This window comes from Diadema antillarum, unplaced genomic scaffold (assembly GCF_040938485.1).
Source record: "Diadema antillarum isolate AM-2024a unplaced genomic scaffold, OU_Dant_1.0 seq00001020_RagTag, whole genome shotgun sequence".
Lineage (NCBI taxonomy): Eukaryota > Metazoa > Echinodermata > Echinoidea > Diadematoida > Diadematidae > Diadema > Diadema antillarum.
The window spans coordinates 543,320-569,905 of record NW_027271855.1 but is presented as its reverse complement, the minus strand read 5'-3'; the positions used below and the strand labels follow the sequence as shown (position 1 = coordinate 569,905).

At 38.3% G+C, this 26,586-nt stretch overlaps 1 protein-coding gene across 1 annotated transcript in view; it reads left to right on the top strand.

The window, feature by feature from the left end:
* LOC139742778 (NADPH:adrenodoxin oxidoreductase, mitochondrial-like) overlaps positions 1 to 26,586 on the top strand; it is a 107,609-nt gene that overhangs the window by 75,179 nt on the left and 5,844 nt on the right. The window contains exon 8 of the mRNA XM_071653296.1: positions 5,541 to 5,746. Within this exon, the coding sequence (XP_071509397.1) occupies positions 5,541 to 5,746 (206 nt within the window). The remainder of the gene's footprint in view (positions 1 to 5,540; positions 5,747 to 26,586) is intronic.

Genomic DNA, 26,586 nt, shown 5'->3' with positions numbered 1-26,586 from the left:
GGGGTGCCCCCCTTGGGACCCAGGGGAGGGGGTGGGGAGGGGTCCTAATGGGGCCTAAATTGTACATTTTTATCTTCTTCTTGAGAACCCCATGACCCATTTTCACCAAACTGGGTAGATAACATCCCTAGGGGGTTAGGATCTCAATTTATTAAAATGGGCACCATGCCTCATAATGACTATAGTTTCAAGTTTGTTCATAGCAGATCCAGGGGTGCCCCTCCTGGGCAGGGGGGTTGGTTGGGAAGGTCCAAATGGGGGCCTGAATTGTACATTTTCATCTTCTTCCTGAAAACCTCATGATGGATTTTTGTCAAAACTTGGCAGGTAGCATCCCTAGGGGGTCAGGATCTCAATTTTTCAAGATGGGCACAATGCCCCACCCAGAGGGTCCCAGGGGCCCCCAATCCCCCAAATTAAGGAATCTTAAACAATTTCGGCCCTTATTGTACATTTTCATTTTCTACTTTAGAATGCCTGGTCAAATTTTGGTAGAGCTGTGAATAATTTAGATTAGTGACTGCGTGAAAGATGAACTTGCGATACTCAGGTGAGCGCTAGACCCGCGGGTCTCTTGTTGCTGAAGCTATCAAGTCAAAATATGTAGGACAGGAGAGTGTCTTGGCTATGTTAGTATGCATAGGCTTACTGCAAGGCTTAACACTAACATTTTATTTTTGTGGCCCATTCAGGCCACCAAAATCATCAAAAATCAAGTTTTTCATGGCCCAACTATTATATTTGTTAGCCTGAATGAATACAGAAAAAATTAAAAAAAAAAGTAATTATTTAATAAAACTTTAAAGTAATGAAATATACCATGATTGTCATGTAAAAATTGGCAGGACATTAAAGTGCTTCAATTAGTACATACTGTGACCAAGAAGTCAGAAAGAAAAAGGTAAAAAAGGAAATAATTTGAAAAAACATGAGTTTCCATGACACCACAAATTCATGAAGTGATTTAGGCCTAAAATTTAACATTTTTTAGAGTAAAATGTAGTCCTTAGAAACTACTAGTTTGACCAAATTGGAATGTAAAATATACTAAGTTTGGCCAAGAAAATTAAGTAATGGAAATATGGCAACCCTGCTGGCAGCAGGTATGCAGCTGAAAGTCTTTTGTTCTCCCCTATTCTAGATGAGAAAAACACTTTGAAACAATATGCACACCTACACATTTTTGATAGCTTTTTGACAGACAGGTTACAAAAACATACAATTTCTTAAAAGTGGTGGCCCGACATCTATTTCTAGTGGCCAGGGGCCACCACACTAGTATGTAGAACCTTTCTTTGCTGCCAGTTGATCAATGGAAATTATACACATGGACTGTCATTGACTTGAATATTGTAGATACACAATAATTGTCTCCTTTACAGTGATGCAATATGCTGGGCCTGTACAAAATAGGCGTTTTTCACATCAACCCGATAAAAATCCAAGCTCGAGATATTTTCCTATTTCCCAAGTCAGAAAATAGCGCGCTATTTCAAAACATCGGGCTGATGTGAAAACGCCTAATGACTCAAGATTTACAGCACCCTGTACAGTGTAGCTTTCTAGCAAACTTCTAGCTACAAAAAACAATGACAACCCATCTCCTCCCCCCCCCCCCCCCCCCCCCCCCCCGGCCCACACACACACACGCACATCAACACCATACAACATATGAGACTACTTATGGGTGTGTCCTGAATGCTGGTTTAGGGTATTCTGAAATAGAATGCATGCAAAGACATTATGTGGTGAAATGATACACATCTTGTACAGTTTGTACACTCATGCAATAATTTACATGTCTGACTGGTCACATGTACAAAAATAACACGATTTATTTTAAAGTGGGATTTACATTGTACATATACAGTGCGCACTCTATTAACGCACGCCAGCCTTTTTCTCCAACTTGAGAAGGCTGAGGAGGTGGTACATCAGGACAGTGCAAAAAGCTTTCCCAAAGCCTATTCCACTCAAGAGTTACATACGATGTAGTGTAAATGAGCCTTCACTCATGACAATACATAATTGTCACAGACCAGGGCCTAGTATGGTCTGAATGCTTTAACAGGGTTATTCTGCATTAGGGTGATATATACTGAATGCTGTCATATATCAAAGTGTCATACAGTCATATCTGGTTTGGCTAATATAGGAATACTCAAGTGTGTATTAAAGATAATAAAAAGTTTTGGTACCTCAAAAGCTTCCCTGAATTTCCTTGTCTTGGTTTGTGTTTCGGGTTAAAGTACGTTGTCTGTGAGAATTACTCGCCCCAAAGTGCTCTCATGTCTTAGTAATCATGCAATAATGGTTTCGTGCCAGAGCAGACGCTGTACAGCGTCGATAAATATTGTACGAAACCACTGACTGCGACCAGCAGCGTGCAGCCCATTGTACGCATAGCTAACTGCGACCAGCAGCCCCATACGCAGAGCGTAATGGGGCTTCGCATTGTAGCATTCAGGATCATGACAGAATTAGTATCGCGGGTAAATGTCAACTTAAAATCCAAAAAATTCTTCGATTTGAAGACTTACCAATTAAGTTGAAGTATTGAAAACAGGCTTCGAACAACGTTTGGTTCTGCCAATAGTCCCTTTCTGTTCGAATTGATGACTGAATGTGACTCGGTCGAGAGGACCTTGGGAGAGCTACATACACTGGATACTATGGCCAGCGCATGCGCACACAAACATCTTATCCGTTCATGGATTTGAAATTTGGGCGCATGTGATGTGTTCGCAGGCACTGGCTGTAGTATTCAGTGTACTGTATGTAGCTCTCCTAAGGTCCTGTCGACCGAGTCACATTCAGTCATCAATTCGAACAGAAAGGGACTATAGGCAGAACCAAACGTTGCCCGAAGCCTGTTTTCAATACTTCAACTTAATTGGTAAGTCTTCAAATTGAAGAATTTATGGGATTTTAAGTTGACACTTACCCTGCGATACTAAATCTGTCATGATCCTGAATGCTACAATGCGAAGCCCGATTACGCTATGCGTATGGAACTGCTGGTAGCTATGCGTATGGGGCTGCTGGTCGCAGTTAATTGCATGATTACTAAGACATGAGAGCACTTTGGGGCGAGTAAGTCTCACAGTGTTAGTTATATGAAAGGTACTTAAACCTGAAACACAAACTAAGACGAGGAAATTCAAGGACACTTTTGAGGTACCAAAACTTTTTATTATCTTTAACTCTGTATGTGCCATGGTATAAACCCCCTGTGTGCCACATATTCTGAGGCAGCAACATAGTCCTGCTTAGAGAAAAAAATTATTTTTTCCAATCTATGTAACATTTAAAGAGTTTTGTTAATACACTTGACATGTTATGAGCAACGTTGTAGAGAAAATGCCAAGCTTAGATTTGATTTGAATTGACTGACAAATGTATGATTATTTTTCTTTCACATGACCAGTAAATGCATTATTGTAGAGGCATGACTTTTGCACACAAACAGTGACAGAAAGTTAGAATTTGCTCGCAAATCGAGTAAGGAGCACGGCTTTATATTCAATTACCACATAATATGCAAGCTATGCGTAACAGAAATGGAACCACGAGAAGCGCTTTCATTATACTGTGGCATTTGGCGATTTATTGATCGGTTTGGACGGGTTTGTGCGTTTGAGCAGAATATGCAAAGTTGGCAAGCCGTCGACTGAGTCGGGCGTGCGAACGTGGCACATAAAGAGTTAAGAATGCTGTCAGTTTTCAATGTCGTGTACAGAGGTGTTTAACATTAAATTTTGTATGCATTTTGTCATATGAATGCTGAGAGTGGCTCAAATGATGGTGATGTGATATGATACCTAGCTAAAGAGCTTATTTTCACAAAAAAAGGCTCGATTTCTGTAATGATATGTTGAATGTGAATTATTCCATGAGTAATTTGATTATTTGTGGTTATCAAAAGTATGCTTTGCTTTAATCTTTCAGCAAGCACATTCTTTTGTGAGTGATTGCATACCTGAAAGTGAGAAGAGAAATTTTCCTTTCATTATTGCAGAATATGAACCATTTACAAATGTAAGTACCAGATAGAATATAAATGGCATGTACAACTGTATGGTAGGGCCTACACCATTTTTTATATCAAAATTCGTGTGCTATGGTATATTTTAAGATGTATAAAGAAGTGATGCGGTATTACACTTATCCATGAACTACAGGTAGCCATTCAATACTGTAAAATGAGGAATGTCTGCGTGCATTTTAATTTCGCGAGAGCCAAGATTCGCGAAATTAAAATGCATGTGAAAGTTCTTCTCTACACTATACGCATTGAATGTTAGAGGCAACTCGCGAAAATTTCATGCTGCGAAAAAGGCTGTCGGCTCCAATTCGCGAAAATTTCATGCCGTAAAAATATGGTGTTTTGCTGTATTTATTTTGTATCCAACTTTTGTCATGCCTGATATTCTGTTTAACAGGATGTAGATCCAGTTAGCCATGCATCTAGCTATGTGTACACACTAGCAGAAACATGTAAGGCCAAGTAAAAAAAAGAAAGTAGTTTCTCATCCACATTTCTCGAGAAAGGTGATGTGGAAGGTCCTTGTATAAGATATCTTACTATTTTTCTGATCCAAAGCCACTGCATACATGGGCACTTGCAAGCCAGCACAAGGTGCTAGTGTAGTTTTATGCTGCCTGGTATAGTATTGATTTTCAATCATTGCACATACAAAGCTGTATGTGTACTAAAAATTTCACAACATAGAATACTTGTATCTGACTCTACAGAGTCAGGTAAAAGTTGAATGTTTTCCATCAATTTTACATGCCTCGGAATGATTTAACAGCACTGCAGCTAGTGTACATGTGCGTATCATACAGTATTCAAGTACCAACAGCAGAGCTACCTTCTATGTATGTATTGTAGGCTACATACTGCGACCGACTGCTTGCAATGAGTACAGTGCAGAGCTTTCAGCTCAAGTGATTGATTCACAGGTTAGTAAAGACTACATGTAAAGCGCTTGAATAGACCCCGTACTCCTGAGCCTCCTTTCTCAGTTCACACTTTTCCAGCTAGAGTGTGTGGTTTCTTTCTGATATTTAGATAGGTTAGGAGACTCCAGTTGAACTGAGTTATACATAATTTTAAAGCTTAGAGTCTGTTCTTTTAGAATCTGCCCTTACAACTAGAAATGCAAATCTGGTGACTTTTTGTTGGTTTTGTGGTGCAGAGTCACATATCATTACTAGAGGAGATACTAATACATTGTATGCTTGACAGCAGGATCGGTGAATTTCCAATTTTATTTATTTTTTTGGCCACCCCAAAGTAGTAAAAAAAAAAAATGATGTGGCAACTCAAAAAAGATTTGGACAAGGACCAGGAAAATATTTTTAAAAATGTTTTCATCACCATTTTGAAAAATAGTAAATAGTAAAAAAGTTGACATGGTGCCAAATCAGATGCGTGCAAGGACGAGAAACTACTTTCCCATTTTACTTGGCCTTATAGTCATTGGAATTCAATGAGACATGTCAACGTAAGTTCACATTGTTGTCCTCACCTACAGATCTGCCAAGACCAAAAAAGCGCATCACAGAGCTAATGATGAAAACAGCGAGGGGAGCCACCTCAAGTCCTGAAAGAGAGAGGCCAGAGTCAAGCTTAAGGGAGTGGCACCTGGACTTTTTTCATAATCCTATAGAGATTCTGTCCTCATCATCAAGTTCTAATGGACGCGTGTCAGGGGTCAAGTTTGAGATAAATCAAATTAAGGTGAGATATTGGATTCTTGAATACTATGAATGTGCTCAAGGCTTGCCAGGTAAATTATGTCCATCTCACCTGTTTCTTTATTGCTAATAGATTTGTTTGGTTAATGCATCCTTATTATCAAATTTCTGTACTATGCAGTGATAGTATGAAATTGCATATATGAGATTGCATTTCAGACAAAGAATCAACAAGGTAATATGCATGGTGAAGTGATGTGGTGATAATGATTATAATAGTTAAACTAGACTTAGAATTTGTCAACACTGACAAATTAGGTGATCCGATCTGTTTGGAAATCAATGATGTGAGTCCTGATCCAAATAGGCATGACCATACAGGTTTCATCGGTGTTGAGGGGACATTGGCCGTGTGATGTTTGGATTCTCATTTAGAAAAGGGAGTCAGACCTGCCATCTTTGGTACCGAATTTCGTATACAGTAAGGAAGATACAGAGTGAAGTATATAATATGACCTTTGACCCCACTTTGCACACCCAAGATGACATCTGAGCAAAAAGTGGTTATTTTGTGAAATGATTCTTGTAACATGGTCTTTGCGTGTGCAAAATGTGGAAAAGATAGGACATGTATTCACCAAGATACAGGATGAAACATTTTTTACCTTTGACCCTAATTTACATAACCACGATGGTGTCCGATCAAGTAGTTGTTATTTTATGAAATAATGTACGTGACATGAACTAAACATGTGCAAAATATGGGGGTGATAGGGAATTTCTTTCTTGAGTTAATGCAAAGAAAGTTGCAAAAAGGAAGAAATATGACAATACATTTAAGCTAAGCTTTGCTTTCAGTGAAGTTTTTCGACATGATTTTGACGTTCTGTGAAAAAACGGAGGACATATAACGATAGCCCAAAGTCTCAGCTACAGCATATTAAAATCTGAGAGAAATTCACTGAAGGGTAAGTGAGCTAGTGCTCGATAAAGACAATCATGTCAATTTTCACATCTAGAAAAATTCCCTCCCATAGAGATAACACGTCATAGCGAAGATAGAGAAAAAAGTACATATGTGACCGTGCACCTCAAAACGAACATAAAGTCGCACACACTGATTTTGCGTGAGGACTGAAAATAAGTGAAATGGGTCAACCTAGCTGAACTTGACTTTTTCATATTTTCTGAAAGAGCAGGTCTTCTTTTACATTATGCTAAAATTTGGTATCATAAAACGGGCAGGAAAGTGTGATTTTTTAGCAGTTTATCTCGAACATTTTTAGTAGAATAGTGTGATTAGGTGTGTCTTTAGAATCCCTTTTTCATTTCTGAAAAACCTTGTCCACACTCTTCACTTTCAACTCTAATAACTTTTGAAAGGATAGTGCTACTGCTTTGAAAGTTGGCATTAATTATGGACAGAATGTGTTAATGAGGCACATTTAATTTCAGTGCAATCTGATAATCCCTTCATTGTTGTTACTCTGGTGGTTTACTTCCTGTTTTTTGTCCCATTCATCGCACAGCCAGCACGGTTTGGTAAAGATTAAGTGCTTGAATAGACACTGTACTTCAGAGCCTCTTTTCTCAGTTCACACTTTTCCTGAGTTTGTGCTTTCTTTCCAATATTTAGATAGGTTAGGAGAGTCCATTTGATTTGAGTTATACATCATTTTAGAGCTTAAAGTCTGCTCTTTCAGAATATGGTCTTAACTAAAAATTCATGTCTGCCGACTTTTTGTTTATTTTGAGGTGCAGGGTCACATATGACCTTTGACCCCACTTTGCACAGACAAGATGGCATCTGAGCAAAAAGTGGTCATTTTGTGAAATGATTCTTGTAACGTGGTCTTTACGTGTGCAAAATATGGGAAAGATAAGACATGTATCTACCAAGATACAGGATTAAACATTTATGACCTTTGACCCTAATTTACATACCCAAGATGGTGTCCGATCAAGTAGTTGTTATTTTATGAAATAATGTACGTGACATGAACTAAACATGTGCAAAATATTGGGCTGATAAGTCTTGTTTTTCTTGAGTTATTGCAAAGAAAGTTGCAAAAAGAAAGGAATATGAAAATACATCGAAGATAAGCTTTAATTTCAACCAAGTTTTTGGACGTGATCCCGACTCCGTATGAAAAAACGAAGGGCACATTTACGATAGCCTAAAGTCTCAGCTACAACATACTAAAATATGGGAGAAATTCACCGAAGCATAAGTGAGCTAGTGCTCGATAAAGATAGTCATGTCAATTTTCATTTCCAGAAAAACTGCACTCCCATAGAGATAACACGTAAACTGGTCAAATTTGACAAGGTTACTTTCAATCCCTTTTTACGAGGTGATGCCGTCATCCAATCAAAATGTTGTTATTATATGACTGAAAGACCATTTAATAAGATACAACATATTGAAATTTGGGTGAAAATTGACAAAGGATAAGTGAGATGCGCTTGAGTGAACTTGAAATTTGATGACGTCATTTTGAAAATTTACTTTTTTTATTTTATTAAGAAATCTGATATCTTTTAATCATTTCTCCAGCATCGCAAACCCATGAAATGACATGTACAACTCATTAGCTTTCAGAATATGTAAAGAAAATGGGCGGTCACCGTCCATCCTGACGAGTAAAATCGGATTTAAAATTGGCGGTATTTTGACATTGTTCCGCTGTATATCGCCATTGACGCGCGCAGCGGAATTTCAACTTTGACGGGCCTGTATGACGTCATATTGAGTCGAATTGACTTGAAACTTGGTAGAAATATTCCTTGACATTTCAGGCATCCGATAGGTGTGAAAAAAAGCGGGAAATTTCTATTGCATATGAACTGTGCGTGCGTAATGTGCGCGCGCGTACGCGTCCGTCCATTTTTTTCAATTTTTAAAAAAATGCTCCAAATGGTCTGAAACGTGTGCAAAAAAAAATTTGAGCTCGATTTGAGCATACAAATATTTCAACGCGCGCGTACGGGCACGTTTTAATGATAAATATGAATTTTGAGAATATGAGTAGAATGCACATAACTTGAAATATATGTGACGTAAATTTCATTGAAAAATTCCATTCTATTAATGAGATATGATTGAGAATGTGTTTTCATATAATGACGTCATAGTGACGTCACGGTCGACTGATAACTATGATTTTATAAAATCTGTTGTCTTTGGGACATGATACATATATGGTATAATTTTGAAATTGATAGGAAGAGCACTTTCTGAGCAAATCGCTGCACAATTTTTGAGGAGAAATAAGAAGAAGAAAAAGAAGAAGAAAGAATCAGTACAGATACAGAAGGTGATCCAAGAGGATACTCGGATCACCTAATAATACCGATGATAACATGGAATTTACAAGTAATCATCATCTATGTGCAGGCGAAAGTAATGTTTTGAAGATCTGAACTTATATACATATATACGAGAGAGAGAGAGAGAGAGAGAAGGAAATAGAGGATACATGTATATGCAGTGCTATTAATCAGACATGGAATGTATTTGAAGAGTAAAACAGCTATTCACCTTTGGGCAGAATCTGACAAAATTCAAATTAACAGCCAAGGAAAGTTTTTGTGTGTGCTGTTTATCGCAAGTGATGTAGTTTGTATAACCATGTGGATATACAGTGTATTTGATCTATAAGTCCACAAGCATATATTTCCACATGATCACTGAAGTAGAGTGAGAATGCATCCAAAAGGATCATTTGCTAGTCTCAGGTGTAATTCTTTACATCCTTCATTATACCCCCACCCACACATAATGTGTATGGGGTATATAGGAATCACTCTGAGGTTGGGTGGCCGGGCGGTCGGTTGGTCGGGCGGTTGGGCATGTGCAAATGTGCATGTGTGACTGCTATCAAAGATAGATGAGCAAGACACCTACAATTTGTAACCCTAGCACTTAATTTGCAGCTTCAAATTTGGCACATGTGACAACTATATGTGACTATGCACCACAATGATGTATCACTCAATTCCATTGGACTCTCTTAACCTATCTAAATATTGGAAAGAAAGCACACACTCTGGAAAAGTGTGAACTGAGAATAGAGGCTCTGAAGTACAGGGTCTATTCAAGCGCTTAATTGTCACTATTAAGCTGTGCTACCTGTGAGATGAATGGGACAAAAACAGGATGTACACCACTGTAGCAACAACAATGAAGAGATTATCAGGTTAGGCTGAAATTAAGCATGCTCTATCAACACATTCTTTGCATGATTAATGTCAACTTTCATAGCAGTAGCATTATCCTTTAAAAAAGTTATAAGGAATGAAAGTGAAGAGTGTGCAAAGGATTTTGAAGAAATGAAAGGGGCCTCTAAGACATACCTGATCACACTACTCTACCATAAAAAGGGTTGTATAACGCACTGAAAACCCACTTTGCCATTCATTTTAAGATCCCAAACTGAACAATAATGTAGAAAAAGAAAATGTCTTTCAGAATAATATGGACAACTCAAAATTGACTTGGTTGACCCGTTTCACTATTTTTTGAGTCCTCACGTAAATTCAAGGTGCCACGGTCACATACGTGTAGTATGTAGATGTGCATACTTAATCTTTCGCCATTGTTGATCAATACATTGCCATGGTAATGGCATATTTTGAATGAAAATCATACTAAAATATTGTGGATTCAGTTAACTCCCTTAGTCTTTGGCTTGATTTCAATGGTTAGGTACTGCTGTTGAAAGACATTATCATAGTTTTGTACTGCCGTGTAAATGATTTTCAAACATGTGCAAATTCACCATAAATATGTCACACCCTAACACACTTGCTTCTGAGTCTCCAAAGTCTGATAGAAGACATTCTAATACCCCGTTTATACTAAGGAAAAAGCGGGTTCTGAAACCCCCTGTAGCCGCTTCGAGCAGGCTTTCAGCTCAGTATAAACAGACAGAATTCAGAAAAGGCGATCCGGTCGGGTCGGGTCCGGTCGGGTTCTGAAACCTCCTACGGGGGGAGGTTTCAGAACCCGCTATAGCAGGCTCGAGGAGGCTCGACAGCAGTATAAACGCTAGGGGGTTCGAAAAGCCGCTTTTTTGCCGACCCGGAAGTTATCACTGGAGGTCATCGCGCGTTCATGATGTAAACAAGCAACTGCACCGAATCGTGAACCCACGTTGTTCTAAATTCGCGCTCAGCAGTCACGTTTCCGCGCGAAAGTGATGCCACGAAAGCGCGCGCCGGTTTTCGGAGGGGAATTCGGTTACCATAGGAACGGAAGCCGTGTCCCTGCTAAGACCCCGCTCGGGCCTGCTTTCGCTCGCGCAGTATAAACAGACGAGAGCCCGCTTTTCGTAGCAGGTTTTCGAACCTCCTCAAGGCGGCTCGAAAACCCGCTCGCAGTATAAACGGGGTATGAGACACTTTCACGGCCAGTGCCACACTTTCAAAAGTGTGTGTGTGTGTGGGGGGGGGGGCAGTTCATCATTTCTGGTGCCACTTCCGGGTTTCATCAGGTAACAACCAAAATAATAATTAACTAGAACCGGAATTTGTCAACACTGACAAATTAGGTGATCCGATTTTTTTTTTAAATCAATGATTCGAGTCCTGATAGTGTAAAGTCTCAGCTACAACATGTTAAAATCTGAGAGAAATTCACCGAAGCATAAGTAAGATAGTGCTCGATAAAGAGAGTCATGTCAATTTTCACATCTAGAAAAATTCCCTCCCATAGAGATAACACGTCATAACGAAGATAGAAAAAGAAGTACATATGACCTTTGACCCCACTTTGCACAAACAAGATGGCATCTGAGCAAAATGTTCGTGACATGAACTAAACATATGCAAAATATGGTGGTGATAGGGTATGTTTTTCTTGAGTTATTAGGTGATCCGAGTATCCTTCGGATCACCTTCTGTATCTGTACTGATTCTTTCTTTATTTCTCCTCAAAAGTTGTGCAGAGGTTAGCTCAGAAAGTGCATTACCTATCAATATCAAACTTATACCATATATGTATCATGTCGCAAAGACGACAGCGCAAGTAAAATCATAGTGACCGTGACGTCACTATGACGTCATTATATGAAAACACATTTTCATGCATATCTCATTAATGGAATAGAATATTTCAATTAAATTTACGTCACATATATTTCAAGTCAAGTGGATTCTACTCATTTTCTCAAAATTCATTTTTATCTCAAAACGCGCGCGTACGCGCGCGTGGAAATATTTGTATGCTCAAAACGAGCTAAAAAATTTTTTGCACACGTTTCAGACCATTTCGAGCATTTTTTGAAAAATTGAAAAAATTGGACGGACGCGTACGCGCGCGCACATATTCGCACACACAGCTCATATGCAATAGAAATTTTCAGTTTTTTCACACGGATCGGATGTCCAAAATGTCAAGAAATATTTCTACCAAGTTTCAAGTCGATCCGACTCAATATGACGTCATACGGGCCCGTCAAATTCAAAATTCCGCGCGTGCGTCAATAGGGATACACAGTGCAACTATGCAAAAAAACCGCCAATTTTAAATCGGATTCTACTCGTCAGGATGGACGGTGAACCCCCCATTTTCTTGACACATTCTGAAAGTTGATGAGTTGTACATATCAATTCGTGGGTTGGTTATGCTGACAAAATGATTAAAAGATATCAAATTTCTTAATAAAGTAAAAAAAGTAAATTTTCAAAATGACGTCATCAAATTTCAAGTTTACTCGAGCGTATCTCACCTATCCTTTGCTAATTTTCACCCAAATTTCAATATGTTGTAGCTTATAAAATGTTCTTTCATAAATAAAAGAAACATAATTTTGATTGGATGACGGCATCACCTCGTAAAAATGGATTGAAAGTAACCTTGTCAAATTTGACCAGTTTACGTGTAATCTCTATGGGAGTGCAGTTTTTATGGAAATGAAAATTGACATTCCTATCTTTATCGAGCACTAGCTCAGTTATGCTTCGGTGAATTTCTCCAAGATTTTGATATGTTGTAGCTGAGACTTTGGGCTATCGTAAATGTGCCCTTCGTTTTTTCATACGATGTCGGGATCACGTCAAAAAACTTACTTGAAATTAAAGTTTATCTTCGATGTATTGAAATATTTCTTTCTTTTTGCAACTTTATGTGCAATAACTCAAGAAAAACATACCCTATCACCGCCATATTTTGCACATGTTTAGTTCATGTCACGAACATTATTTCATAAAATAACAACTACTTGATCAGACGTCATCTTGGGTATGTAAATTAGAGTCAAAGGTCATAGATGTTTCATCCTGTATCTTGGTGAATATATGTCCTATCTTTCCCATGTTTTGCACCCGTAAAGACCATGTTACAGGGATCATTTCACAAATTAACCACTTTTTGCTCAGATGCCATCTTGTCTGTGCAAAGTGGGGTCAAAGGTCATATGTACTTCTTTTTCTATCTTCGCTATGACGTGTTATCTCTATGGGAGGGAATTTTTTAGATGTGAAAATTGACATGACTCTCTTTGTCGAGCACTATCTTACTGATGCTCCGGTGAATTTCTCTCAGATTTTAATATGTTGTAGCTGAGACTTTGCACTATCAGGACTCGAATCATTGATTAAAAAAAAAAATCGGATCACATTAATTTGTCAGTGATGACAAATTACAATCTCTAGTTACACAGAAAGTTGCAGAAATATTTCAATACATTGAAGATAAGCTTTAATTTCAACCAAGTTTTTAGACATGATCCCGACAACGTATGAAAAAACGAAGGGCACACTTACGATAGCCCTACGTCTCAGCTACAACATATTCAAATCTTAGAGAAATTCACCGAAGCATAACTGAGCTAGTGCTCGATAAAGATAGTCATGTCAATTTTCATTTCCATAAAAATTGCACTCCCATAGAGATTACACGTAAACTGGTCAAATTTGACAAGGTTACCTTCAATCATTTTTTTCGAGGTGATGTCGTCATCTAATCAAAATTGTGTAAATACATTTCTGAAAGAGCATTCCATAAGCTACAACATATTGAAATTTAGGTGAAAATTGGCAAAGGATAAGTGAGAAACGCTCGAGTAAACTTGAAATGTGATGACATCATTTTGAAAATTTACTTTTTTTTACTTCATTAAGAAATTTGATATCTTTTAATCATTTTTTAAGTATCGCCACCCCATGAAATGACATGTACAACTCATCAGCATTCAAAATATGTAAAGAAAATGGGGGGTCACCGACCATCCTGACGAGTAAAATCGGAATTAAAATTGGCGGTTTTTTTGCATTGTTGCACTGTATATCGCCATTGATGCGCGCGCGGAATTTCAACTTTGACGGGCCCGTATGACATCATATTGAGTCGGATTGACTTGAAACTTGGTGGAAATATTCCTTGACATTTTAGACATCCGATAAATGTGAAAAAACGGGAAATTTCTATTGCATATGAGCTGTGCGTGCGTATATGCGCGCGCGCGCGTACGCGTCCGTCCAAATTTTTCAATTTTTCAAAAATTGCTCCAAATTGTCTGAAACGTGTGCAAAAAAATTTTGAGCTCGATTGGAGCATACAAATATTTCAACGCTCGCGTACGCGCACGTTTTTAAGATAAATATGAATTTTGAGAATTTGAGTATAATGCGCTTGACTTGAACTATATGTGACGTAAATTTGATTGAAAAATTCCATTCCATTAATGAGATATGAATGAAAATGTGTTTTCATATAATGACGTCATAGTGACGTCACGGTTGACTGATCACTATGATTTTACTTGCGCTGTCGTCTTTGCGATATGATACATATATGGTATAAGTTTGACATTGATAGGCAATGCACTTTCTGAGCTAACCTCTGCACAACTTTTGTCCAGAAATAAAGAAAGAAAGAAAGAAAGAAAGAAAGAAAGAATCCGTACAGATACAATAGGTGATCCGAGAGGATACTCGGATCACCTAAAAAAAAACCTTCGGTGCAACTTTCTGCTGCCACTTTTGAGTTTCTTCAGCTGACAAGCAAAAACAAGAACTTTCCCGCACTTCAACTCGCAATCTGCTTCCAGTCGACATCGACTCACAAGCAAAACAAGCAAAGCTTTAAAATAACTACATTGTTTTTTACTGGTGCCACTTCCATGGTCAAAAAAATTGGGGAGTTAGAACCTATGTATTCCTTATGTTTTATGCAAATAAAGTGAGCCCCCCCCCCCCCCCCCCCCACTCCGATTACTTGAATTGAAAGCTCTGCTCTGTATTCATTGCAAGCAGTCGGTTGCAGCATCAATGTACCATACACACATTGTAGCTCAGTCGTCACCAGTGGTGTACCGTGGATCAAGACATTGGGGGGGCACCCAGCGGCACGGGAGATGGAGTATGCGAGGGAGCGAAGCGACCGAGCCCGGGCGAGCAGAGCGAGCGAGGGGGGGGGGGGGGAGGGTGTGGGAGGGGGGTGTCCCCCCTCCCACGGTAAGAACTTTTTGCAATTTTATAGTGTAAATGGTGCAATTTGATGCATGTTTTGTCGTGTTTTATCTACTTAAAAGAGTCCCCCTTTTTTAAGTAAGCAGCAGTATATTTGATGTAGATTATTATTGAACAATTTGGTACATGTTTGTAACAGATATATTGCTAACGGCGGAACTATAGTCGTAAATATACATGGATTTCATCTCAACTGGGGGGGGGGGGGTTGAAATCTATTCTGCCCCATATGAAAAGAAGGCATGAACGGATCTAAGCAAAGAACAGAACCTTTAGTTCAGAATATTGTAGTGAGTGAATGAGTTTTCTTTCGTATTTTATCATTGAAATTATAGCATTTCTTTTCTAGTTTACTTCTTTCAAGATGTGACAGTGACAGTCAGTATTCTCGCAAGGTGACGGTAAGTTCGCAAACAGAGATTTAATATTTTAGTAGGCTATAGAAATTAAAACGACTGTCTATTGGGGAAACATCCACTGTAAATCTCTTTATTTGATAGACAGTTAAAATAGATAGTCAAACTCATCATGTTATATGTATAGTTTTGGCTACTAGAAACTGATTATGTTAAGCTAATAGTTTTATTCATTGAGATATTTTGGATGAAACATAAAGAAACATTCATGCAAATAGTGTTCCCAGAAACAATAATTCGAGTTAAATCAGCCGGCAAAATACTTAATCGGGAGCCTCCCGACATTTCTACTTTAGGTTTATATACATATTGCCCGCTAGTGACGGTACATAGTTGACTAAGAATTTTGTTCTATATCTACGGATTTTTGTAGGTTTGATGGCATATTCTTAATTGGGTCGAGAGTGCTGTGCCAATACTGACTGAATCACTGAGAGAACCTTGGGAATGCTGCAATTCAAAACAAAATTGACGAAAACGGTTTCAGTTAAACCAAACCCATACTTTGGCTCTAATCAATGCCTGTAAATATTCTTTTGAGAAAGTTTGGACCACATAAATGATGACCATGGATCGCAGAGGTCATTCACAACAAGCAACCAGTTGGATGGACAACAGGCAACCAATTGGATGACAACAGGCAACCAGTTTAATGGACAAGTCAAAATATCAATTGCCGATCACACTTTCGCGCAAATTCCGTCACAACTTTGTCAAAGTCGATTCGCTCAGTTTCTTCCGCTTCTATGCTCATCAGAGCAAGTCCCGTGAGTCTGTCTTGACTCATAGTTGTGCGGAGGTAGGTTTTGAGTCTGTACAAGGTGGAGAACGACCTCTCTGCTGAGAATGAAGACACAGGAATGCAGCCCAGTGTCTTGAAGAGCAGCCACATGTTTGGAAAGGTGGCTTGAAGTTGATGTAGTATGGAAACAATATCCTCCATCTTATGCACTGGTGCCGTTAACCCTTGAAGATAGCACCTCCACACTTCAAATTCTCCATGAAGAACTTCTTGTTGGAGACGGTAAAACGCAGACACGCGGTGGATATCATCCGTACAGGAACTGTCGTCGTCCGGCGGTAAAAGTAAGCGCGTTAAAGCAGCTGCAACCTCCAGCGATTCAGAAGACAGTCGATCCTGTAGTTCTCCAGTGATGGTATCTATTGCCTGGTAGAGCACATCTACTCTGTTTGTCTCCTTAAGAGTTTTTTCTTGACGGATGCCACCACCAAGCTTGGCTGGTAACTTGCGGATACGCCTGACTTTGGTCTCTTCTGCTGTCACACCGAAGGCACTTCCAACGGCATTTGCTGAGTCCCACAGAAAGTCGAAGGTTTTCTCGGTTCGTTTGCTCTGTGGGTAAATGAGGGAGGTTAAGTTTAACGTAATCAGAAATCCCCATAAATAGAAGGTGGCATATTAAAAAAAAAACATTTATAGGGATATATTCTTTTGCTTTAAATACTAAAGCATGAACGAAATATTTGTTTTGACCTTTCATTTCAAGATTGTCGATTCACTTAACTGGAATTCAAAATGCACACCCCATTTTCAGTGAAAATATTTAATTATCGATGATGTATTGTGTGGTGAGCATAATACATGTACAATATGTACATTTACATGATGTCAAAATTAGACTTCACTTAATAGTCATTGATCTATAATAAGAAACAAGAATCTTATATGCATATAAACAGAAAGAAAGAGCTCTGCGTGGCGGCAAAACAAATTATCCAGGAGTAAGCGAGTAAACCTACTTCCAAAGCCCCAATTGTTGCCTGCACTACATTCTTCATTTGTGGTACGCTCATCTTGGGATCCTGGAGGCTTGTAGACAGAGGATTTGTTGTACCAAACAACAGAATCACAATCCTAAGTGTAAGAATAAACTCAGATGTCAGAATGTTCTTGAGCAGTGAAGACGCATCGGTTCCTGACTTGTTTAGTTCTGTCTGTTCAATATGTTCCAGGGTCTGCACAATGCTCTCGAAAGAAGAAGACACTGCTTTCACCAAACTGAACCTGGGAGGTGGGTGAGAAAGTAAAAGCAAATTTAATTTTCTTCTTACTAAATAAAACACTAAAGGCATCTCAACGAGGCTGGTACAGCTATTGCAATAGATTGTGATTCATTTTGGTTACTCCAGACATTATAAACCTAATAGTAGGCATGTTTTTTTATGATTATTATAGGCTACTGTCGAATAATAGAGGCACATAATTATACAGATAGACACTATACAGACAGGGGTATAATATGATCAGTACTGTATATATGATAATAGTTTCGATTTAAATGGCAGTGCCTAATAATTTATGATATACCTCATCTCTTAGTGCCTTACACAATGACACTATTATTACTCCGATCACTGGATTATCATTCCTGCACTCGAAGTGCACCTTTTCAAGTCCCTAGCTAGGGAGCACATAAGCCGCGACCTCTTCTAAGATATTGAAGAACATGCTAAAGTTTAATTTGATCTAAGATCTGAGATTATGCGCTTACCACGAACTCCAACGTGTGTTTCAAAATCGTTTCAGTGTCTTGAAAGTATTGCGAGTGTCTGTCTTGTCTTTGGAACCCTGAGGCTGGTCGATAGCAGCTGCTGGTTGATCTGAAACCCTCTCCTGTCCACTGCCATTATCATATGTATCTACTGAATCTGGCATATTCTGAGAGTCATATGGCTGGTTGTCAGTTCCTGACGTAGAAGCAAAGTGATCGATTGGTGTTTCTTTTGCTGCTTCCTTTTGCTTCGAGGCGAAGATGTGGTGTCTCTTGCTGCTACCAGTGATGAAGTTGTAGAGAGATTGCACGGATCCCAAACAATTCCGAATTTGGAATATTGGTTGGGTAGCATGCTGAAGGCTGAGGTTTAGCTGGTGGGCATAGCAGTGGATGTAGAGGGCGCGGTTTTCCACTTCCCGTATCCTGGTACTCAAACCTGTGTATTTTCCCCGCATATTCGCGGCGTTGTCATAGCAGTGCGCCCGCAGACTATCCAAATCAAGGCCAAGTTTTGTCAACACATTTTTCAGCAGCAGAAAAAGTGCTTCCCCCGATGTCGATGGTGTCGTCCAAAGATGATGGTGTCGTCCAAAGACCAATGAATCGTTCCTTTGTGATTCCAGTCTGCTCACACACATATCGGACACACACGGAGACCTGCTCGTCGCGGGACAGGTCTTGTGTTTCATCTACAATTATCCCGTAAGGTCCTGAAGCTTTGATTTCACTTATAATTTGATTTTGAATTTGTGTTCCAATTATCTCAATGATTTCATTTTGTATTTTGGGGCTAGTGTATGTCACTAATATGCTCATGAAAGACCGGAGTTGCTCGTTGTCCTGGCAACAAAGATCCACCAGCTCAAGAAAGTTGCCTTTATTTGACGAAGTTTCCCCTTCACGATGACCTCTGAGAGGGAGCGATTGTTTTCCAAGGAAGGCAATGGTCCTGCTGATGGTCTTCAAGTGTTCCCGGGTTTCCTTTATGTTCGAGGTCCTTTTGTCGTCTAGTAGTTGTGCAGTCGATTTGGATTGTGATTTCCATGACGCGTATTTACACATTGCGTCCTTGTGCATTTCACTGTTGGCATGATCCTTGAATTTTTGAGTAGCTTTTTGCCATTTTTCGAATCCGCTAACAACAAACTCCTTTTCTCCCTTACTTGGTAGAGTTGGTTCAAATGTACGACATGCAAAGCAGAATGCCTTGTTCAGTTTGATGCTGTATTCCAACCACGTGTGGTCTTCATACCACTCTGCACGGAAGCTCCGTCTTTTGCCCGCACTAAACGTAGTCACTGGATACTTTGCTAGCTTGGGTTGAAATGGCCCTTCTTCCAGCACAGATTGCCCCGGCCCATGGCATGGGTCCCGTGGATTAGCGTCAGTTTCTTGACTTTCTTCCCCGCCTGATGATGATGTGGAAGCTTTAGTATTCTTCTCTTTCTCCTCATCTCTGAACGTAACTGAACAATCCAATTTAGGGGTTGGACTAGATGGTGGATTCTCGGAGGGACTGGGGGGTTTAGTCGAGAAAAACGAAGTTAACGCTAGCTGTTTTTTCCGCGACATCTTTATCCTCAAGACCACAAAGGCCCAAACTCAACCGTAGTGTCGAATCAAAATTCGACCAATACGTAATGTCACTGCACAGAATTGTAGGAGTAGGAGGCGCACACATTTGCTTTTAATGTAGAATTTCAGATCAACAAACATCGTGTTACTAAGGTACTTTACATCTTGTGAAATCTACCAGAAAAACGCACGCACTTAAGATTTCTGCCCAGTGTAATTGTAACTTTCATTTCAGGCGCCCCGTGCTGTCAATAAGTGGTGGTCGCAAACTCGTGGCAATGGTTGCTTTTTTTTTTTCAATTGAGTATTCTACATCGATAAATTATGTGGTGATAAATGTTGTAAATCAAAAGTGTGAATCTATTGCAAAATTATATTGCCTCCTGCCAATGATAATGAATATTTGTCTAACTGTTAGTATTATAAGTAATGAGTTATCTTCAAATGTGATTTGTGTAGATAAAATATGTGTTTCATTATGTGTTTCGTCGCATTTCGACCTATCAAACATTCTGTCTTACTCTTCAGTTTTCCTCGTTTGCTCGTAAAGTGACTATTCTGATTCATATACCAAATTTAAAATAACATCAACATCTTAAAATTCTTTTCAAATGATCTTTGCATCAACTGATGCATATGATCGAAGTTTCACATTGATAAAGTTACGTGATGTTTTCTATATAAACACCCTGAATTTAACTATATGATTATATAGGTTTATTTATACAGGCCTATGATTTGTCTGGTCACTCAGGCGGGGCAAGCGTAAGAGCAGATAAAATTTCAACGACTGGATACTATGGAAAACAACTTTAGAAACATTTCTATAGATTTACATTTTGTATAATACGTATACATTCCTTCAATGTCTAAATTAAAAGGGAAAATATTAGGCCTTTATCTGAATGAATCACTAGTTCAGTTGAACAAAGAAATGATTGCGCGCGTGTGCAGGTGTGTGTGTGTGTGTTCTATATACATGGATGGAAAAGTTAGGAAATAGCTCTGGCTATAAGTCTTATTATTGGCAATGCAGGGCATTTCAGTATAGACTAGTACATTAATATGTAAAGCAACACTGCAAAATCAATGATAACTTTGATATTTATAACGAAGTGTAAGGTATATTCTACATCACATTGCGCAACATTGCAGCGACTCTCTCTGCCGTTCGGATGTTGTGAGTACAGTGCGCACATCCTGCTTATATTCAGAATGCCAACCAGGAATCACGCTGAATCACAATCTTTTCTAGGTGCCGGGCTTTTAAAACAATGTTACACACTATATACCTCTTTAATCATATTATGGTTACAAAATCTTAGAAAAATATCTAATTTCTTGATCACCCTTTCATCTCAATTTCAAAAGCAGTTTAATTTTAATTTTCCTTGAATTACAATCTTTTTTCTTTTTTTTTTGCCGACGGATTGGGCCATGCCCCCCGTAGTTACGCCACTGGTCGTCAGTACGCAAATACTGTACAATACATACACATACACAGCAGCACAGTAAAATCATTCCAAATGCGTAAAAGTGCCAAAATTAATGGCAAATATTCAACCTTTGCTTGACTTGCAGACTCAGATACAAGTACATGTATTCTAAGTTTTGACATTTTGGGGGTTAGTACGTGTCTGACTGAAAGTACTATACCAGGCTGTGTCATAACTACACTAATACATGTATTTAGCAGCTTGTGCTAGCTTGCAATGCCATGTATGCAGCAGCTAAAACTTCAGATCAGAAAAATGTTACAATATCACATAGTAAGGACCTCCCGTATTGCCTCTCTCGAGAAATCCACACAAGAAACTTCTTTCTTTTTGGCCATATTACACTGTATTACATCTTTGTGCACAATTACTGGCCATGTTTTTTGACAGATTTTATTCAAATCCGGTATGGAGGTATATCATTCTGTAGGTAGGATTAGGAGTTGTCTGTTCCCAGGAACGATCAAGACTTTACTGACGTTGACACTGGGCACTGTACAATATGCAGTTCCTGGTGTCGACAAAACAGACGTACCCCTCACTGCATGCAGTTGCTGGTAGGGGGTTCTGTTTCCTTTGTCTCTTTGGTACAGTCTATGTGTTCTTGTAATGGTGTACCGGGTATTATTTTTGATGTCTTTGGTTTCAGATTGGTTGTCTTTGGTTTGAGATATAAAATTGTTTTCTGTATATATACAATTAAAGAGAAATTGAGCATATGGTATGTATATGTAGCAATTGTGCTATTATAGACGTGCTATCTGATGTAAGGTGCTGTGAAACAACTAAATTGTTTGTAAGAGCACCAGTGTAACTATTGTATTTTATTGTTTTGCATTTTATTGTATCATTAAAAAATCTCACTGCCTATGATTTTGTGGTAGTGCTCTTGCTTGTTTCATCATCATACATAAAACAGTTGATTTTTAAGGGTCTCCTTGCGTACGCCCTATTAGCTACACTTCTGGATGGATTTTGTTTAATTTTTGTGTAGAGATTAATTATAGTCGAATCTGAACCCTTAAATTTTGGGTGATGCTGCCCCCAGTGTTCTTCCCTTTACAGGGTCAGAGACAGTCACTATGTTACAGTGCATATTTCTTACATGCATGCACTCTGTCTGGCTTAATTCTAGATCGAATTCATACAAAAATAATTTATGGAGGTGCATTCAGGGTAAAACTGAGACACCTTGTTGTGTTTGGAGGTGCCAACCCCCTGCCTCCCAGTGTGATAAGTGTACTTTTTACAGGGTCAGATGTCATATTGTGCATGACCTATGGGCTACATTTCTTGGATTTTTTTATTCAAATTCAATATATGGAAGTGTCTTATGGTCAATAGCACAATCAGGGTATGCAATTGTGTAACAGGGCAAAAATGAAAAAACTTGGTGAAAATGCTTTTTTTGTTGTTTGTTGTAGCTGAGTGTTCAAATTTTAATTTCATGTAAAGATCGAGTCAAAATTTTGCATTATACTGCGCATAAATTAGCATTTAAATTAGGGGTGTCGAATTACATTGAAATGACTAATATATTGGAAAAATTCATTTAAAAAAAGGAGAATGTTTTTTTCATCTGATATTGCTGTTAGATATTCCTGATAAATACATGTATCCCTTTCATTCACCACCAGCACATAGCCATGACATATCACAAAATATGAATAAATTTCATATTTTCACTTCTCAAAATGGATGATCAATTTTGTAGGCATTATTTTGAATTCAAATAAAACCACTTTTACATATTTTATCATATTTCACTTTTGCCAAAGAGTGAAGAGGCGAAACTTTCAGGAATAGGTAACAGACATATAGTGGCCATTATTACAAATTTTTATGAAATTAGGGCTGGTACTTTGGAAGATATGATATTTTTCATTAAAAAATTATCTGTACAGTTTGACCTTGAATGTGCGCACAGTGTTTGGATCAATTCTCATATTTGTAAACACAGATAGAAGAATGAATGTGAGATTTATGATGACTTGAGTTGATATCCAAGCTGTGACACTCAAACAATGATATATTAAGCCAAAATACTATGTTTTTGCTTATGATATCTTTAGAAATTGAACAAGCATTGAAATATGAACACTGAACACATATCATATTCAATAAGGGAAAAAGATTCTTTAAAGTAGTCAAATTAGGATATACCTCACTGAAAATACTGAAAAACGGCTGCACTTATTTTCCTCAGCATTTGAAAATGGCTCAAAACTCAAAACTGGCTGAACATTTATTGGCAAACAGCATACCATATCGTAGTGTGTCTTCAGTACTTTCAGGAAAAGCAGAAAAATAAGCTGTTTCTCCATGTATAGCTTTACAGCATGGGTTAAAAGGTCACAATGTCACAAAAATAAGCCAGCATTACACTCCTACCAGGATGGGACTTCAGACCTTATAACTTTCTCCAGCTGAAAGAACCACTGTTTTTTATTGCATGCAAGCAATGCCAGGAAAAAATTCATTAATTTGATACCAAACACATAGGGGTAGACTTAAAATATGGACCTCAAATCTTGATTTGACGTAAGTTGTAAAACGCTTTTTTTGACGCATTATGTGGGTTTTGGGGGACTTTTTGGTAATTAATCTTTAATAATTAACAGTAAATGAGAAGAAATTAGCTATTGTCTTACCACATGTGATTACTGATGTCTTAGCATGCTGCATGTGAATTTTTAAGTCAGTTGGTGCATTCTTTTAGAAGTTACAATTTTTTAAAGTGAGAAAGTCATGATTGCATACCCTGATTGTGCTTATCACCTTATACTGCATTCACATTTTCCATACGACTCTGCAGTGAGTGCTCAACTTGTGCGGAATACCCAGTGATGGATCCAGGAGGACCTCACCAGGCGCGAGCCCTCCCCCCCCCCTTTATTATTTTGTTGAAACAAAGGAAATAAAAAGAAAAAATGGGGGAGGGGTGCATGCGCCCCCCTTTAATTTTGTAAACATGCCCCCTCTTTACAGAATTCCTGGATCCACCCCTGGGAACACCGCCTTGCATCAGTCGCGGCTTAAATCTAATGACCAGCATGAATGCAGTATCATTTAAAGACTTTAACCACTTGTAATATTCAGTGGTAGCATTTTCAGTTGTTTCGTATAATTTTGTGCACAAAATGATTGATTTTTTAGGGTCTCCTTGCCTGCATTCCACTGGCCAAATTTCTTGACAGATTTTGTTTAAATTCTGTTCAGAGATGGTTATTGTAAAATCTTGTTGACTTGTGGTACCGTAAAGTAAGATATTTTCAGGACATGAAATTTGTGTGAATGGGAGCCGACAGCATTTTTCGCAGCATGAAAATTTTGTGAATTGTTACTGTGATTCAGTGCATACAGTGCAGACAAGAACTTTTGTGAGCATTTTAATTTCACAAATTTTGGTTCTTGCAAAATTCATGAAATTGAAATGCATGTGAACATTGCTGGTCTTACAGAAGTTTAAAGTGTACATGTATCTGTACCCTAAGATTTAAATTTGTTAAGGCAATGCAGTATCAACTTTTGGGTGCACAAGCTCAGCATCAAAGGTCCATTTCAAATTCTTAAAATTTCACTATTTTCCCCATTTCGATGCAATGTCTGTAGTGCATACATGTATTACCAGATGAAGATTCTTTTAGGGAAAGTTTTTGGCCATGAGGTCAGAGGTCAAAGGTCAAGTGGAATTGCTAAAATTTCAATATTTTCTCCATGTCTTGAAAATGGCTGAAGGTATCTTCATGGAATTTAGTACATGATATGCATAAACTTCCTGACACTAATTCTCTTGGGAATTTTGGGTCGTGCGGTTAAAGGTCAGGTGTAGATGCTAGAACTCTACTATGTAATGCTGAAATTATACTTTTTCTCTATACCTTGGAGATTACTTAATGCATAAACTTAGATTAGGTAATATATGTGCATGTATTCTGTAGAGAAAAATTTGGACCATAAGGTCAAATGTCAAGTGAAAATGTTGAATTGTTACAATTTTCCCCCATATTTTGAAAATAGCTTGAACCATTGTTGTTTAAATGGATGTTACCAGTTAGTGACTATCCGAAGAATTTTAGGCCTGGGGTCAAAGGGCAAGGGTAAAACGTCAAGTGAAAATGCTCAAATTCACAAATATTTGTAGTTCAAAGAAAGTGAACACTCAACACATTTGTGACTAACATGTCATTTCAATTTTTTGCCAATTAGTATGTGAAACTATCATCTCACATTGCCAAGACATACTCTATTGGGAAAACCATGCAATATGGGGGAGGCATACCAGTTTTCATAGCAACATTTCTAGTTATGTTAGAAAATGCTTGATAACCCCAGGAGTGTTTGACTTTTGACACATGACATATGGTGCATCTGGATCTGCTGAAGAACATCTATAGGTATTTGATTGGTTTGTACAGTGTGATAGGTTTGCTCACACTGTACTTTATACCTGGTAATCAGGGAAAGAAGGATAGATAATATGATCTGATATATCAGCTGAAGGATTGTTTTGAAGGAGATTCTTTTGTCTACTGGGAGGAATTGAAAAGACCTAAAAAACTGGCAATATACTGTATACGCCATATATTTCGCGAGTCTAAATTTTAGCGAATCAGGAATTCCCGACGATTTCGCGAGTGGTTAAATTCGCGATCGTGAAGTCCTGTACTGAAAGGAGAAGTGTACGCATGTATGTCACATTCACATCGGGATCAGAGTCAATATTTTCGCGTGTCTTTAATTTCGCAAATAGCTTCCGATTCACAAAATTCATGAAAATAAAAACCTCGCGAAATATTCGGCATATGCAGTACACTGTGTATGGTCTTTTTTTGTAAGTGTTAAAAAGCAAGCTGCAGAATTCTGCTGGAGTCTGGATACTTCTTTCTACATAGGGAGATACATGTATTAGTAGAACAGTGAATTAGCAAAATCTAAAGCAACAAGAGATCAAAGCACCCTGGCAATCAGCCTGAAATCACCACATTCTGCTTATCATGTAGTATGATTTTCTCCTTGTATTTTATGTTGAAATGACAAATAAATGATAATTAGGATAAAAGTAAAAATAATTATGATGATAATGATGACACTACACCGTACTACTACTACTTCTACTACTACTAATAATAATACTAATATCAAAATGTCTGTTGTGACTTTATTTGAAGAGACTCTTACCTGAATGATAGATTGCACACCTGATTTCTAGACATGTATGAATTTCTTTTCAAAACTTATATGGGTCTGCATCATAGAATGGTAAAATTTAGATGACTATTGCTTCTGATAATGCTGCTCCAAGTTTTCCAGCATGTATAGGGTCAAATGTCATTTTTTTTTTTTTTTTTTTGGGGGGGGGGGGGGGGGGAGGGGGAGGTGTCTAGTGTGTGCCAAACAGGTGAT